This window comes from Pan paniscus, chromosome 1, assembly GCF_029289425.2.
Source record: "Pan paniscus chromosome 1, NHGRI_mPanPan1-v2.0_pri, whole genome shotgun sequence".
NCBI classification, from domain to species: Eukaryota; Metazoa; Chordata; class Mammalia; order Primates; family Hominidae; genus Pan; species Pan paniscus.
In genome coordinates this window covers 191437876-191451036 of record NC_073249.2, presented here as the reverse complement: position 1 = coordinate 191451036, position 13161 = coordinate 191437876, and the positions used below count along the sequence as shown (strand labels likewise).

The 13161-nt window shown below is 36.6% G+C and overlaps 1 protein-coding gene across 10 annotated transcripts in view; it reads left to right on the top strand.

Moving 5' to 3' along the window:
* The window catches only part of ZMYM4 (zinc finger MYM-type containing 4), a 154711-nt gene that overhangs the window by 126200 nt on the left and 15350 nt on the right, over window positions 1–13161 (top strand). For all 10 annotated transcript variants that reach the window (XM_034961047.3, XM_034961045.3, XM_034961068.3 and 7 more), the window contains 8 exons: window positions 166–310; window positions 3122–3240; window positions 3947–4118; window positions 4986–5039; window positions 5443–5622; window positions 6060–6154; window positions 11570–11741; window positions 11920–12015. In XM_034961047.3, coding sequence (XP_034816938.1) covers window positions 166–310; window positions 3122–3240; window positions 3947–4118; window positions 4986–5039; window positions 5443–5622; window positions 6060–6154; window positions 11570–11741; window positions 11920–12015 — 1033 coding nt within the window. The remainder of the gene's footprint in view (window positions 1–165; window positions 311–3121; window positions 3241–3946; window positions 4119–4985; window positions 5040–5442; window positions 5623–6059; window positions 6155–11569; window positions 11742–11919; window positions 12016–13161) is intronic.

Here is a 13161-nt window from a genome sequence, read left to right as displayed (position 1 = left end):
TAATATTTTAGGAGTATTGTATTTCTTATACATTTGGTTGAATATTTACTTGCTATGTCCTCCATGTAATTCCAATATGACATTTCTTTTAATATTATAATATTTCTTATAATTACGATGAGATTTTAAAAAATGTTTTTGGTTTCTAATTTGTTTTTTTACTAGGCAAGTACTCAAACAGATGCCCTGAAACTGCCACCTTCCCAACCTCCAAGGCTTTTGAAGAACAAAGCTTTATTATGCAAACCCATCACACAGACTAAAGCCACCTCTTGCAAACCACATACCCAAAACAAAGAATGCCAGACAGGTATGTTCCTTGGTCTTTCTTTCTTTCTTAATTTTTTAAGGGAAAGAAATGTAGGATCTACTTACATTGAGTACCTGCTATTTCCTAGGTGATGTGTTTGGTTGTTTGTATACATTGCCCAATTTAGTTCTCACAGCATCCCCGTGAGTTAGGTATTTTCCGCATCTGAGGCTTAACAAGTTGGGTCAAAGAGAAGGAAGTTAATCAGTGATACCATACTGTGAGCAAGTCATTTAATTCTCTTATTAATGACAATGTAATATTATAGAATAAGCATAAAGTTTGGAATTACATGGACAGGCTTCTAGGAGGTGCTATTGTTTTCCAGTGTGACCTTAGGTTTGAACTACTCCACAGTCTCTTGGCTACTCCACACTGTTTCAAATGAAGTCAGTTCCTTTGAGGAGAGCTTCAGAGCTTTCTTTTTTTTTTTTTTTTTTTGTGTGAACTGCCTCTCCCCCTAGGCAGAATCTCTGAGCCACCTGTATGGATGCTGGGCAGGGTGGTAGTCTCTGGCCTTCTTGGCTTGCCTCTCCTGGCATGGAACTTCTGCCCTACAAGTGAGCTGGGGTGAGGGTGATCAGGATCCCAGTGTTCTTGGCCTGCTTTTCCTAGGGTAGAGCCTCCATCCAGTGGATGGAAACTGGGTGAAGGGAAGCCCCTGACCTCTTGCCCGTACTCACCAGGAATTTAGCCTCTTCAGCTTTCAGTTGGAGCGGATGAGAAATGCTTGTGGCCTCCCTTTCTTGATGAGATACGGTAACACTTGATTGGGAGCTGAGTGGAGGGAAGCCCATTTTTATTGGCCACAGCTACCCATAGTGGAGTTTCTGTCAAGCTGAGCTGAATTGAGCTGGGGGGATAAAGCCTGTGATGGCTGAAATGTCACAGACTTTCACTGTTCTTACCAAATTTGAACAGATTGTCTTGAATAAATGTTTCTTCATTTGGTATATGCCTTTAGGACAATTTCCCAAGAATTTAAATGGCTGTTTTTAAATAGTTTTCACTTTCTTTGCTTGTTTCACTAAGGAATAGATCTTTGTAGCTCCTCATGCTGCCATCCAAAAGTCCTAGAATTTTGGCCGATTGCGGTGGCTCACACCTGTAATCCCAGCAGTTTGGGAGGCTGAGGCGGGAGGATCACTTGAGCCCAAGAGTTCAAGACCAGCACGGGCAACATAGCGAGACCATCTCTACTAAAAAAATTTTAAAAGTCCCAGAATTTTTAAACTAGAAGGAAATTCTTGATTTCTAGAGCTGCAAGGCTATCCTGTCATCCATTGCTTCTCAAAGATTAATATGCACATGAATTATCCAGGAATTTTACTAAGTAGATTCTTATTCAGTGAGGCCTGAGATTTTGCGTTTCTTATAAACTCCCAGGTAAAGTCAGTGCTTCTGGTCCAGGGACCACACCAAAATAGCAAGGCTCTAAATGATTTAGTTCTTTTTTTTTTTTTTTTTTAATCAATAGCAGTTTATTTAGTATTATGTAGTTTGGTTATCAGATGTTTCTAAATCAAGTAACAATTTTTTAATGTCCGCTGTATTATGTAAAGTTTATTGGCCAAGTGTGGTGCCTCATGCCTATACTCCCAGCACTTTGGACAGCTGAGGCGGGAGGATCACTTGAGCCCAGGAGTTCAAGACCAGCCTGGGCAACATGGTGGGTGGGACCCCCATCTGTTAAAAAAAAAAAATTTATGCCATATTATTTTCCCACTTCTAACTCTAGTCAAATTGTTAGCTCTTCTCTTTCTGTCCCTAGTATTACCTTTCTCCTAGATTAATGATTTTACACTTATCTAGCATATTCTCTGACACATAGAAAGGACTCTGTATGCTCCTTGACTTATAATGTTGTATCCATCATATGTTAAAAAAATCATGAGTCAGAAATGCATTTAATATGCCCAACCTCCAGAACATCATCATAACTGGGCCTAGGCTATTTTAAACATGCCCAGAACATTTACATTAGCCTACAGTTGGGCAAAGTCATCTAACACAAAGTTTATTTTATAATAAAGTTTTGAATACCATGTAATTCATTGAGTGCTATTCAGAAGTATGGTATATACTTGTTTTTGCACCATCATAAAGTTGAAAAATCCTGTATTGAACCATTGTTAAGTTGGGGACCGTCTGGTTAAATAATGGAATAAATCATCCATCTTGCTACTTTCTCCAAGTTTTTTTCCAAGTTCTGTTTCATCCTTTTAATACTTAGAACATCTGCTATATATATTTATTCTTTTTTGTAGGTATCATAACCTAGAGTAGTCTCCCATCATCTTAGCTCTACATATTATAATTGCCTCCTATTTTAACAGTTGATATATTTTTTATTCAGTGCTGAAATTGTTGCCAAATTAATCTTTTTTGATGTCATTTTCATCACTACTTTGTGTTAAGAAAATCTTCAGTAGCTACAAATGATTTTGAAATGTGCATTATAGCATGATGGAAATGGCCCCTCCCTATTCAGCCTCCTCTTTAGCAAGCGGTTTTCCATGCCTGTCTTCTAGGTTCCCTGTTTCAATCCTTTCGATTTATCCATCTAAATTATATCCTGCATTCATTTTCTCCTCACATCACTGATATTTGTTACCCACTTTTTGTCAGTGCTATACTCAAGATTTTTTTTTTTGGCTACTTTAGTTATTTCTCTTTTGTAAGAAGTCCTGTAGTGTCGTAGGTTACTCTTATTTTGAACTATAAACCTCCATAAGCTTTTTTATTTTGAAATCTTATGAAAGCATTTCTAACCCTCTTTGCTTTTTGTGATTTTGTTGTTGTTATTGTTAGAAGACACTCCAAGTCAGCCCCAGATTATTGTGGTGCCAGTTCCCGTACCAGTGTTTGTTCCCGTACCTCTTCATCTTTATACTCAATATGCTCCAGTCCCATTTGGAATTCCAGTTCCAGTGAGTAATCATTTAGAGATTAAAGCTAATATAGCATGCATTTTCCTCAATTAAAATTGTATAGTTCTGTGAAGAAAGTTTTCATTTGTTGGTAAAATATACCTGCTTCTGATTGGCTGTTATCATATTCCCATTATTACTTAACATGGATTATATAAATGACTGCTTTTATTTGTACCCTTCCTTCTCAGAAAAGGTTATGATGTAGCTTTTTAAAAAAGTTACATGCACAATAAGACCACTCAAATAGAAAAAGATCAGAAATGGTGTATGTTGAAATCCTGGATTCTAGCAAGGGTGAAAAGAGTACTGTGATTTATATAATTCTCATTTCTGATTAAAGAAAAATGTATTTTTTAATTACAAATTTATTTTTCCCAGGTACTGAGTCCTTAAAGGAAACAGTTATGAGAAAATTGTGAGAAATACAAGCAAAAACAACAAAAACAAAATGCAAGTGTATTATAGAATTATTCTTTTAGAGGATTCAGAGACATAATTGGTTGAGTGTCCAAAGCACTTATTGAAATTTTATTTAAATGGCTCTAGTCTTATAAAAACAAACTAGCAAGACTATTTTAATCATCAGCAATGAATATACCTTAAATTTGTTTACTATTTTAATACCTAAATCATCTCACAAATCATACTTTTGGCTACAAACCTGTTGCCGAAGAAAGCCTTCAGTCTATCCTTGGTCTTTCAGATGCCTGTCCCTATGCTTATTCCATCTTCAATGGATAGTGAAGATAAAGTCACAGAGAGTATTGAAGACATTAAAGAAAAGCTTCCCACACATCCATTTGAAGCTGATCTCCTTGAGATGGCAGAAATGATTGCAGAAGATGAAGAGAAGGAGAAGACTCTATCTCAGGGAGGTTGGTATAATCTTTAAAAGTAAAGAAAGAAAAAACACATTTTACACATTTTCAGGTGACTCAAGTAATTTTAAGTATAAGACAGGGTGTTTCTAAAACCTTTATTGTCTGTGAATACCAAGCCTGTGGGGTTGATTACACTTTTTAGTGCTTCTGAAAGCTCTTATTGTTTGTATGAAGGAAAACCAAGTATTGGTATTCAATAGTTTTTAGTTATGATTCCAGAAAAATAACTTAGAAATCAAGATTTCATGATCATTTTCCAATTCCATCTCTGTAATCAAAGCCATGGTCCCCACATAAGAATTCCTGTTATATAATAACCAGCATGCTGGTAGAGGGTAAATAGAACCTTAGGATGGAAAACCATTTGGCTCAAAATAACTGATAGATAGATCTCATACTACTAGTGTGGAATCATGATAAAAACAATAGTTAACGTTTTGTGTGCTTGCCATACTCTAGGCATTATGCTCAGTGCATTGTGTGCCTTGCCTGATTCAATCTTCATGACAGCCTTATGGGGTGGGGAGGGGGTACTATGTATCTCAAATGTCTGATCTGGAAAGTAGGATGTTAGACTTGCCTTGGTTATGCAGTCCAGAAGTGGCGGAACCAGAACTTGAATCCAGATACATCTGACTCTAAAGCACATGATACTAACCAGAATCCCCATTAACAGTGGTAATCTGTGTAACTGCATTTTTCCCTAATGTCTAATTTTGTTAATGAATCATTCTTTCTGCATATGAAATCTATTTACTTAGAACTTTGTAGTATGATTGATGTATATAGTGCAGTCATTTCATTTGAGATATAATTTGTTGTCTAAACATAAATTATTTATGTGCTTTTCTTTTTCTTTAGAGTCCCAAACTTCTGAACAGGAACTCTTTCTAGACACCAAGATATTTGAAAAAGGTTTGTAGTTGAAAATATGTTTTGATTTTTAGAAATACTACCCTCTGTTAGTGATAGAAACCTATAAAATATTAGTACCCTTGGATTTCATATTTGTAATTTTAACTATTTGTAAGGGGTATCAGATGTATATGAAGTGTACTAATTTGTAGTGAGAATAATAAAAGCCACTCAAATGTTTGTTTTAAAAATTAATTGAGATAATGCTTTCAAGTGCCTACCAAAAATATGAATCCAGTTCTTTGAGACTGATGAACAAGTTACCTCATTCTTGAGTGTACCTAGGTAATTGTCCATCAACCGTATCTCATTTTTTGGTATTTAGGGGTTCAGGAAGTTTTCCGAGCATGTCAAGATGAGGCTATTTTATTTTGAGGGCTTAATTGTTATCTATATATTTCAGACCAAGGAAGTACATACAGTGGTGATCTTGAATCAGAGGCAGTATCTACTCCACATAGCTGGGAGGAAGAGCTGAATCACTATGCTTTAAAGTCAAATGCTGTGCAAGAGGCTGATTCAGAATTGAAGCAGTTCTCAAAAGGGGAAACTGAACAGGACCTGGAAGCAGATTTTCCATCAGGTTTGTGTACAGCAACCTGTCCACTGAAAGCTTTTTATTTTAAAAGATCGGTACAACTCTGAATTGACACTATTAAGCAGTGCCAATTGTTATTGATAATAACAGTGTAATGTGTTAGAGGTCATAATCTAGAGCACAAATAGACCCTGGCTTTGTAGGTGTTAATTCGTACCATATTGTTCTTATAAGTGGTTAATTTGGTTAAAATTTTTTTAACCTTTCCCGTAGTAGCTATATAAGAGGTTTTCCTGATTGTTAATGAAGTTTTCATTTATGCACTATATCCTTGGTTTAAGTCTATAAGTGGAATCCTTATTTTATCACAAACAAACTAATGAATATAGTGATGATTACCTGATATTTCTTTCCTAGTCTAAGTCTTTATTTAAATTTGTGAGTTATTTACCTCATGTTGTCCTTTCTGCTGATTATTATAGAATCCTTTGACCCACTTAATAAAGGACAGGGAATCCAGGCACGTTCCCGAACAAGACGACGACACAGAGATGGCTTCCCCCAACCCAGACGAAGAGTAAGCTGCAGCTTAACTTTTCTAGACTTTTCTTTCCTTCATTCTACAAGCATTATTTAGTTCCTGCTGCTTTCAAAACTCTGTAACAGCCAGAGTCAGGTAGTTCCACATGTTATTTTGCAACTTTTGTTTTTTGAATTCAAGAACCATATATTTTATTTACATTTCTTTCAGTAGGAACTTTTTTTGTTTCTATAGTTAAGGGTTTTCTTTTATATTGCTTTGTTTACTTTAAAAAACTTTTTATAGTTATTTTTTATGCTTTTATCTTTTTGAACAGCCTCTAAATTTAGCTCTTTTTACATGTTATAATACTGAGTACTTTGGGAGGCCGAGGCAGGCGGATCACAAGGTCAGGAGATCGAGACCATCCTGGCTAACATGGTGAAACCCCGTCTCTACTAAAAATATAACAAAATTAGCCAGGTGTGGTGGTGGGCGCCTGTAGTCCCAGCTACTCGGGAGGCTGAGGCAGGAGAGTGGCCTGAACCCAGGAGGTGGAGCTTGCAGTGAGCTGAGATCAGGCCACTACACTCCAGCCTGGGTAACAGAGCAAGACTGTCTCAAAAAAAAAAAAAAAGTAATAATAAATAAAAATAAAAAATACTGAGTAGTTCACTATTTTTTATTTTTTATTTTTTGAGATGGAGTTTCGCTCTGTCGCCCAGGCTGGAGTGCAGTGGCGTGATCTCGGCTCACTGCAAGCTCCACCTCCTGGGTTCACGCCATTCTCCTGCCTCAGCCTCCCAAGTAGCTGGGACTACAGGTGCCCGCCACCACGCTCGGCTAATTTTTTTTGGTATTTTTTAGTAGAGACAGGGTTTCACCATGTTAGCCAGGATGGTCTCGATCTCCTGACCTCGTGGTCCACCCGCCTCGGCCTCCCAAAGTGCTGGGATTACAGGCGTGAGCCACTGCGCCCGGCCAGTTCCCTATTTTTATAGTATAGTAAAATAGTGAAGTTCACATGGCTGTTTTTCACATTGACAGGGCTTTCCTATACAAAGTTGAAAGAATAATAGCTTTATTTTTAAAATTAGCCCTATTGTATAATTATATTAAAACATTTTTAAGTTCTGAGTGTACATTTTGATGGCCTTCAACTAATGTATATGTTATGTAATTACCACCACAATCATGAACAATTCCACTTAGCAAGAAGTTCCACTATGACCTTTTGCAGTCAGCCCCTCTGGCTGCTGACAACCACTGATCTACTGTACAGATTGATGCAGAATGCCACTGCTTTGCCTTTTCTGAAATTTCACATGAATGGAATCCTATAATATGTAGTCTTCTGTGTTTAAGTTCTTTTACTTGGCATAATGTTTTTGAGATTCATCCATGTTATTTCATGTCCCAGTAGTTGATTCCTTTTTATTTCTGAGTAGTATTTCATTACATGGACAAACTACAATTTGTTCAGCTGTTTAACAGGTGATAAAAATTTGGGTTGTTTCCAGATTGAGGCTATTTTGAATAAAACTTACTCAAAATGTTATGAACATCTTAGTATCAATCTTTGTGTGAACATATGTTTTCATTTCTCTTGAGGAAAAAGATCTAGGAATGAGATTGCTAGGTTTCATGCTTATGTGTATTTTTAACTTTGTAAGAAAGCTGCCAGACTGTTTTCCAAAGGAGATGTACCATTTTGCAGTCCCACCAGCAATGTATGAGAGTTCCATCTGCTCCATGACTTTGCTAACACTTGGTATTGTTGATTTTTAATTTTAGCCATTCTAGTCAATGTGTAGTGGTACCTCATTATGGTTTTAATTTGTTTTTCCCTAGTGATTAATGATGTTGAGCATCTTTTCATATACGTATTTGCCATTCATGTGTCTTCTTTGGTAAAGTGTTTATTCACAGTTTTCGCACATTTTTTTCATTTTTTTATTGGGTTGGTTGTCATCTTGCTGAGTTGTAAGTATTCTTTACTGTGGACATAATTTCTTTATCAAATCAACGTTTGGTCCTATTTTGTTACTTCCTTTTTATTTTCTTAATGATGAATAGCAGATTTTGATTTTGAGGAAGTCCCTTTTATCAATTTATTATTTTATGGATTGTGCTTTTTAATACCTCATCTAAAAATTTTTGCCTAACTCATAGTAACTAAGACATTCTCTTACATTTTCTTCTAGAAGTTTTATAGTTTTAACTTTTATGTTTGTGATCTATTTTGAGGTAATTTTTATATATGAGTTGAGGCAAGGGTCAAGGTTCATTTTTTGCATATGGACATCCAGTTGTTCCAGCACTGCCCTTGAAAAAGACTATTCATTCCCCATTGAATTACACTGGCAACTCTGTTAAAAGTCAGTCATATATGTATCTATCGGTCTGTTTCTGAAACTCTCTATTCTGTTCTATTGACTTATATGTCTATTTTTATACCAGTACCAACTGTCCTGATTACTGTGATTTTACAGTGAGCCTGGAAATTAAGAGTGTAAATCTTCCAGCTTTGTTCTTCTTAAACTTGTCATTTGCACGTCTGTATACATTTTGGAATCAACTTGTCAATTTCTTTAAAAAAAAAAAATAATAATAAGGCTGCTAGAATTTCAGTTGGGGCTGTCCTGAATCCAGAGAGAGAGAATTGACATTTTAGGAATGTTGAGTCTTCTAATTTGGAAACATGGAATAGTCTGCATTACAAGCCTCATTATATTCTGTTAAGTTTAATTCATAAGTATTTAAGATATTTTGATGCTGTTGTAAATTGTATTATTTTTAAATTTCATTTTTCACTGAGCACAATGACTCACACCTATAATCCTAGTACTTTGGGAGGCTAAGGCAGAAGGATTGCTTGAGCCCAGGAGTTTGAGACCAGCCTGGGCAATGTAGTGAGACCCCATCTCTACTAAAAATTTTAAAAATTAGCTGGTCATGGTGACGCATGCTGGTGGTCCCAGCTACTTGGAGGGCTGAGCTGGGAGAATTGCTTGAGCCTAGGGGGCGTCGAGGCTGCAGTAAGCCCTGATCATGCCACTGCACTCTAGTCTGGGCGACAGAGCGAGACCCTGTCTCAAAAAAAAAGAAAAACAATTTCATTTTTTGTGTTCCTTACTAGTATATAGAAATATAGATAATTTTTTCTTCTATGATATTTATCTTAGAAATAAAAAATATATAGGTAATTTTCATGTATTTACTTTGTGTCCTGTGACTTTGCTCAACTAAAATCCTTAGGATTTTCTACCTAGACAATCATATTATCTGTGAATAAAGACAGTTTTACTTTTTCCTTTGTAATCTGAATGCATTTTCTTTCCTTCTTTTTCTTGTTTTATTGAACTAGCTAGTATCTTCAGTACAATGTTGAATATTAGTAGTGAGAGCAGACCTTTTTGCCTTATTCCTAACCTTACGGTGAAAAAAGTCTTGCAACAGTAAGTATGATGTTACCTGTAGGTTTCTCATAGGTGGTTTCTATCAGGTTGAAGAAGTTCCCCTTCTCCTTTTAATTTGCTGAAAGTTTTTTAAATCATGATTGGGTATTGAACTTCCTCAGGTGGATTTCTTGCATCTTTTGAGGTGATTATCTGGTTTTCCTTTTTTTAAGTCTGTTAAAATGGTGAAATACATTAATTTTTTCAAATGATTAACCTTCCATTCCTGGGATAAACCCTACTTTTTTCTGTATTTATTATTTTTTTGTGTTGCTGGATTTGTTTTGCTAATATTCTGCGAAGGTTTTTTGTTGTTGTTCTGTTTTGAGACAGTCTCACTCTGTTGCCCAGGCTCGAGTGCAATGGCGCGATCTCGGCTCACTGTAACCTCCACCTCCCAGGTTCAAGCAGTTCTCCTGCCTCAGCCTCCCAAGTAGCTGGGATTACAGGTGCCCACCACCATGCTTGGCTAATTTTTGTATTTTTAGTAGAGATGGGGTGTCACCATGTTGGCCAGGCTGGTCTTGAACTCCTGGCCTCAAGTGATCCACCCACCTCGCCCTCCCAAAGTGCTGGGATTACAGGCGTGAGCTGCCATGGCCGGTCCTATGAAGGTTTTGAGTGTCCCTGTTCAAGACATATTTATCTGTACTTTGTGACTGGTTTTGGTATCAGGGTAATGGTGACATTATAAAATTAGTTAATATTTCTTTTTCTTCTATTTGTATAATTTCTTTAACTATGATAGAATTTGTATAATTTCTTTAACTATGATAGAATTTAACTATGATGGAATTTAATCCATCTGGGAATAGAGTTTTTGTGGGAGGGTTTTAAGCTATAAATGCTGTTTCTATGGCTGTTTAGGTTATCTGTTTCTTCTAGAGTAAGCTTAATTAATCTTTCAAGAAGTTTGTCCATTTCATCTAAGTTGTTTAATTTATTGGCATGAGAGTCACAAGTGATCCACCTGCCTCAGCCTCCCAAAGTGTTGGGATTACAGGCGTGAGCCACTGCACCCAGCCTGGGTTTTAATTTGGATTTCCTTTTCTGGTTTTTTGCTTGTTTGTTTTTAGACAGGGTCTCCACTCAGTCACCCAGGCTGGAGTGCAGTGGCGTAATCATGGCTCACTGCAACCTCAACCTCCTGGGCTCAGGTGATCCTTAAACCTCAGTCTCCCAAGTAGCTGGGACTACAGATGTATGCCACCATGCCTGGCTAATTTTTTAATTTTTTGTAGAGACGGGGTCTTGCCATGTTGCCCAGGCTTATCTCGAACTCCTGGGCTCAGTCTGCCCACTTAGGCCTCCCAGAGTGCTGGCATTACAGGTATGGGCCATTGCACTTGGCCTTCCTTTTCTAGTTTCTTAATATAGAAGCTTAGGTTATAGATTATAGACTTTTTAAAAATTTTCTTATTGAAACATTTTAATACTACAAATGTCCCTTTAAGTACTGCTTTAGTTCCATCACAGAAATTTTGGTAAATTTTATTTTCATTTTCCTTTAAGTTCAAAATGTTTTGTGATTGCATGTGTCCTTTCTTCTTTGACCCATAGAGCTGTTTAATTTATGATTTTGGAGGATTTTTTTGGACATCTATGCATCATTGGTTTCTATTTTAATTTCATTGTAGTTAGATAATTTGTTGAGGCTTGTTTTATAGCACAGAATATGATCTGTTTACATGTTTCATTAAATAGACCTGAGTGGTAATAATAGTTATTCATACCTCATCAGGTGAGTCTATATCTGGAACATAGTAAATACCCAAATGTTAGTGATTATTACAGTGTGCTCTTCTGCATTTAAACTTTTTCTTTCTTCCTTCCTCATATGGATTGGATTAAATAATCTCTAAAGCCCTTTCTCGCTCTAAGAACTCTGAATCTTTAGGATATAAAACTAAATTCTTTATTCTACAAATGTATACCCTTTCCAGCTTTGAGAACCCTGACTCTTAAAAATCCAAAACTAAATTTTATGTTCTGTTAAATTTTGGAATTCTTACAGGGACGGAAGAAGTCTATAGTGGCTGTGGAGCCCAGGAGTCTTATTCAAGGAGCCTTTCAAGGCTGCTCAGTGTCCGGGATGACACTGAAATACATGTATGGGGTAAATGCTTGGAAGAACTGGGTTCAGTGGAAAAATGCCAAGGAAGAGCAGGGGGATCTAAAATGTGGAGGTAAGTGCACAGCATGAATTGTATCTTGATTTAGGTAGGGGGAAATATACAGATAATCTACTGAAAAGGGATACATTTTAGGTCAAAAACCCCATAAAACTTTGGTTTGGGCTTTACTTAATTTTTTCCGCACTTTTATTTTATTTAAACTTTTCTTTTATGTTTCTCTCCTTGTCAGGGGTTGAACAGGCCTCATCTAGCCCACGTTCTGACCCCTTAGGAAGTACTCAAGACCATGCACTCTCTCAAGAATCCTCAGAGCCAGGCTGTAGAGGTAAAATTTGTTTCTCTCCAGTTGGTATGAATTATTTATATTATTATTGCGGATTTAAAATTGTAAATTGAATATTTAAAATTATTTAAAATTTAGAGCATTAAGGTTAGAAAGAGAAATTAATCTTATCCCGTTTTAAGGAGGTTGTTATAAGGGTAAGGTTATGTCTTCTGCTCTTGAGTTTATTATGCAAATATACAGAATTTTGTTTTATTTTTGACACTGTGCAAGTGCCTCAAAATACGTCTTCTTGAGCCCTGCGTCTGTATAGTAATCCATGTGGAGCCCAGTATTTTTTTTTTTTTTTTAAAGAAAAATACCTGGAAAAGCCTTGCTTCTAATGTAGGAATTTTTCCTTACAGTGAGATCTATGTAACTGACAATGTTTGTGGGTTTCACTTCAGCTGCCAGGAAATTTGGTATTACATGAACATTTCAAATAAAGCAACAGTGTATAATTTTAAGGCCCACATGAGTTTTCATTTTTCACTACTTTTGACACCCTATTCTAAATTTTTGTTTCACTTTATCTTTTGCTTTTAATTTGTGTTTTATGTAAAATACTTACACAATCTTTATGGAATGAGATGGGGCAGAATGGATGAGTATATCCATGTAACTTGATTTTATTCCACTTTCCAACTATATCTTCTTTCTGTCTTAAACCTAGGTGATTGTATGCACTCTTGGCTTCACTCCAGTCTACCCTGTTGGTTTTGGGGCACATGTAACTGTCCTTATTGGAGCACTTAGTTGATGCTGTGGGCAGTGACTAACTCATTGAGTTCCTATAGATCAAGTGTAATCTGTCTGCTTCAAAGCTATGTAAATACACTCCTGTTGTGGAGATTTACTAGGCCATTAACTGCCTAGTAGCATGTTTTAAGTTAAAAGAGCAACCTGCTGGGTGCAGTGGCTCATACTTGTAATCCCAGCACTGTAGAAGGCTGAATCAGGAGGATCTCCTAAGCCCAAGAGTTCTGAGGCTGCAGTGAGCTATGATTGCACCACTGCACTCCAGCCTGAGCATCAGAGCGAGACCCCGTCTCTAAAAAAATAAAAATAAAACAAAAAAAAGCCGGGGAAGGGTAATAGTGCAAATGGAGAGGTAATACTGCTTTAGACTACTAAGCCTAAATGCAGCTG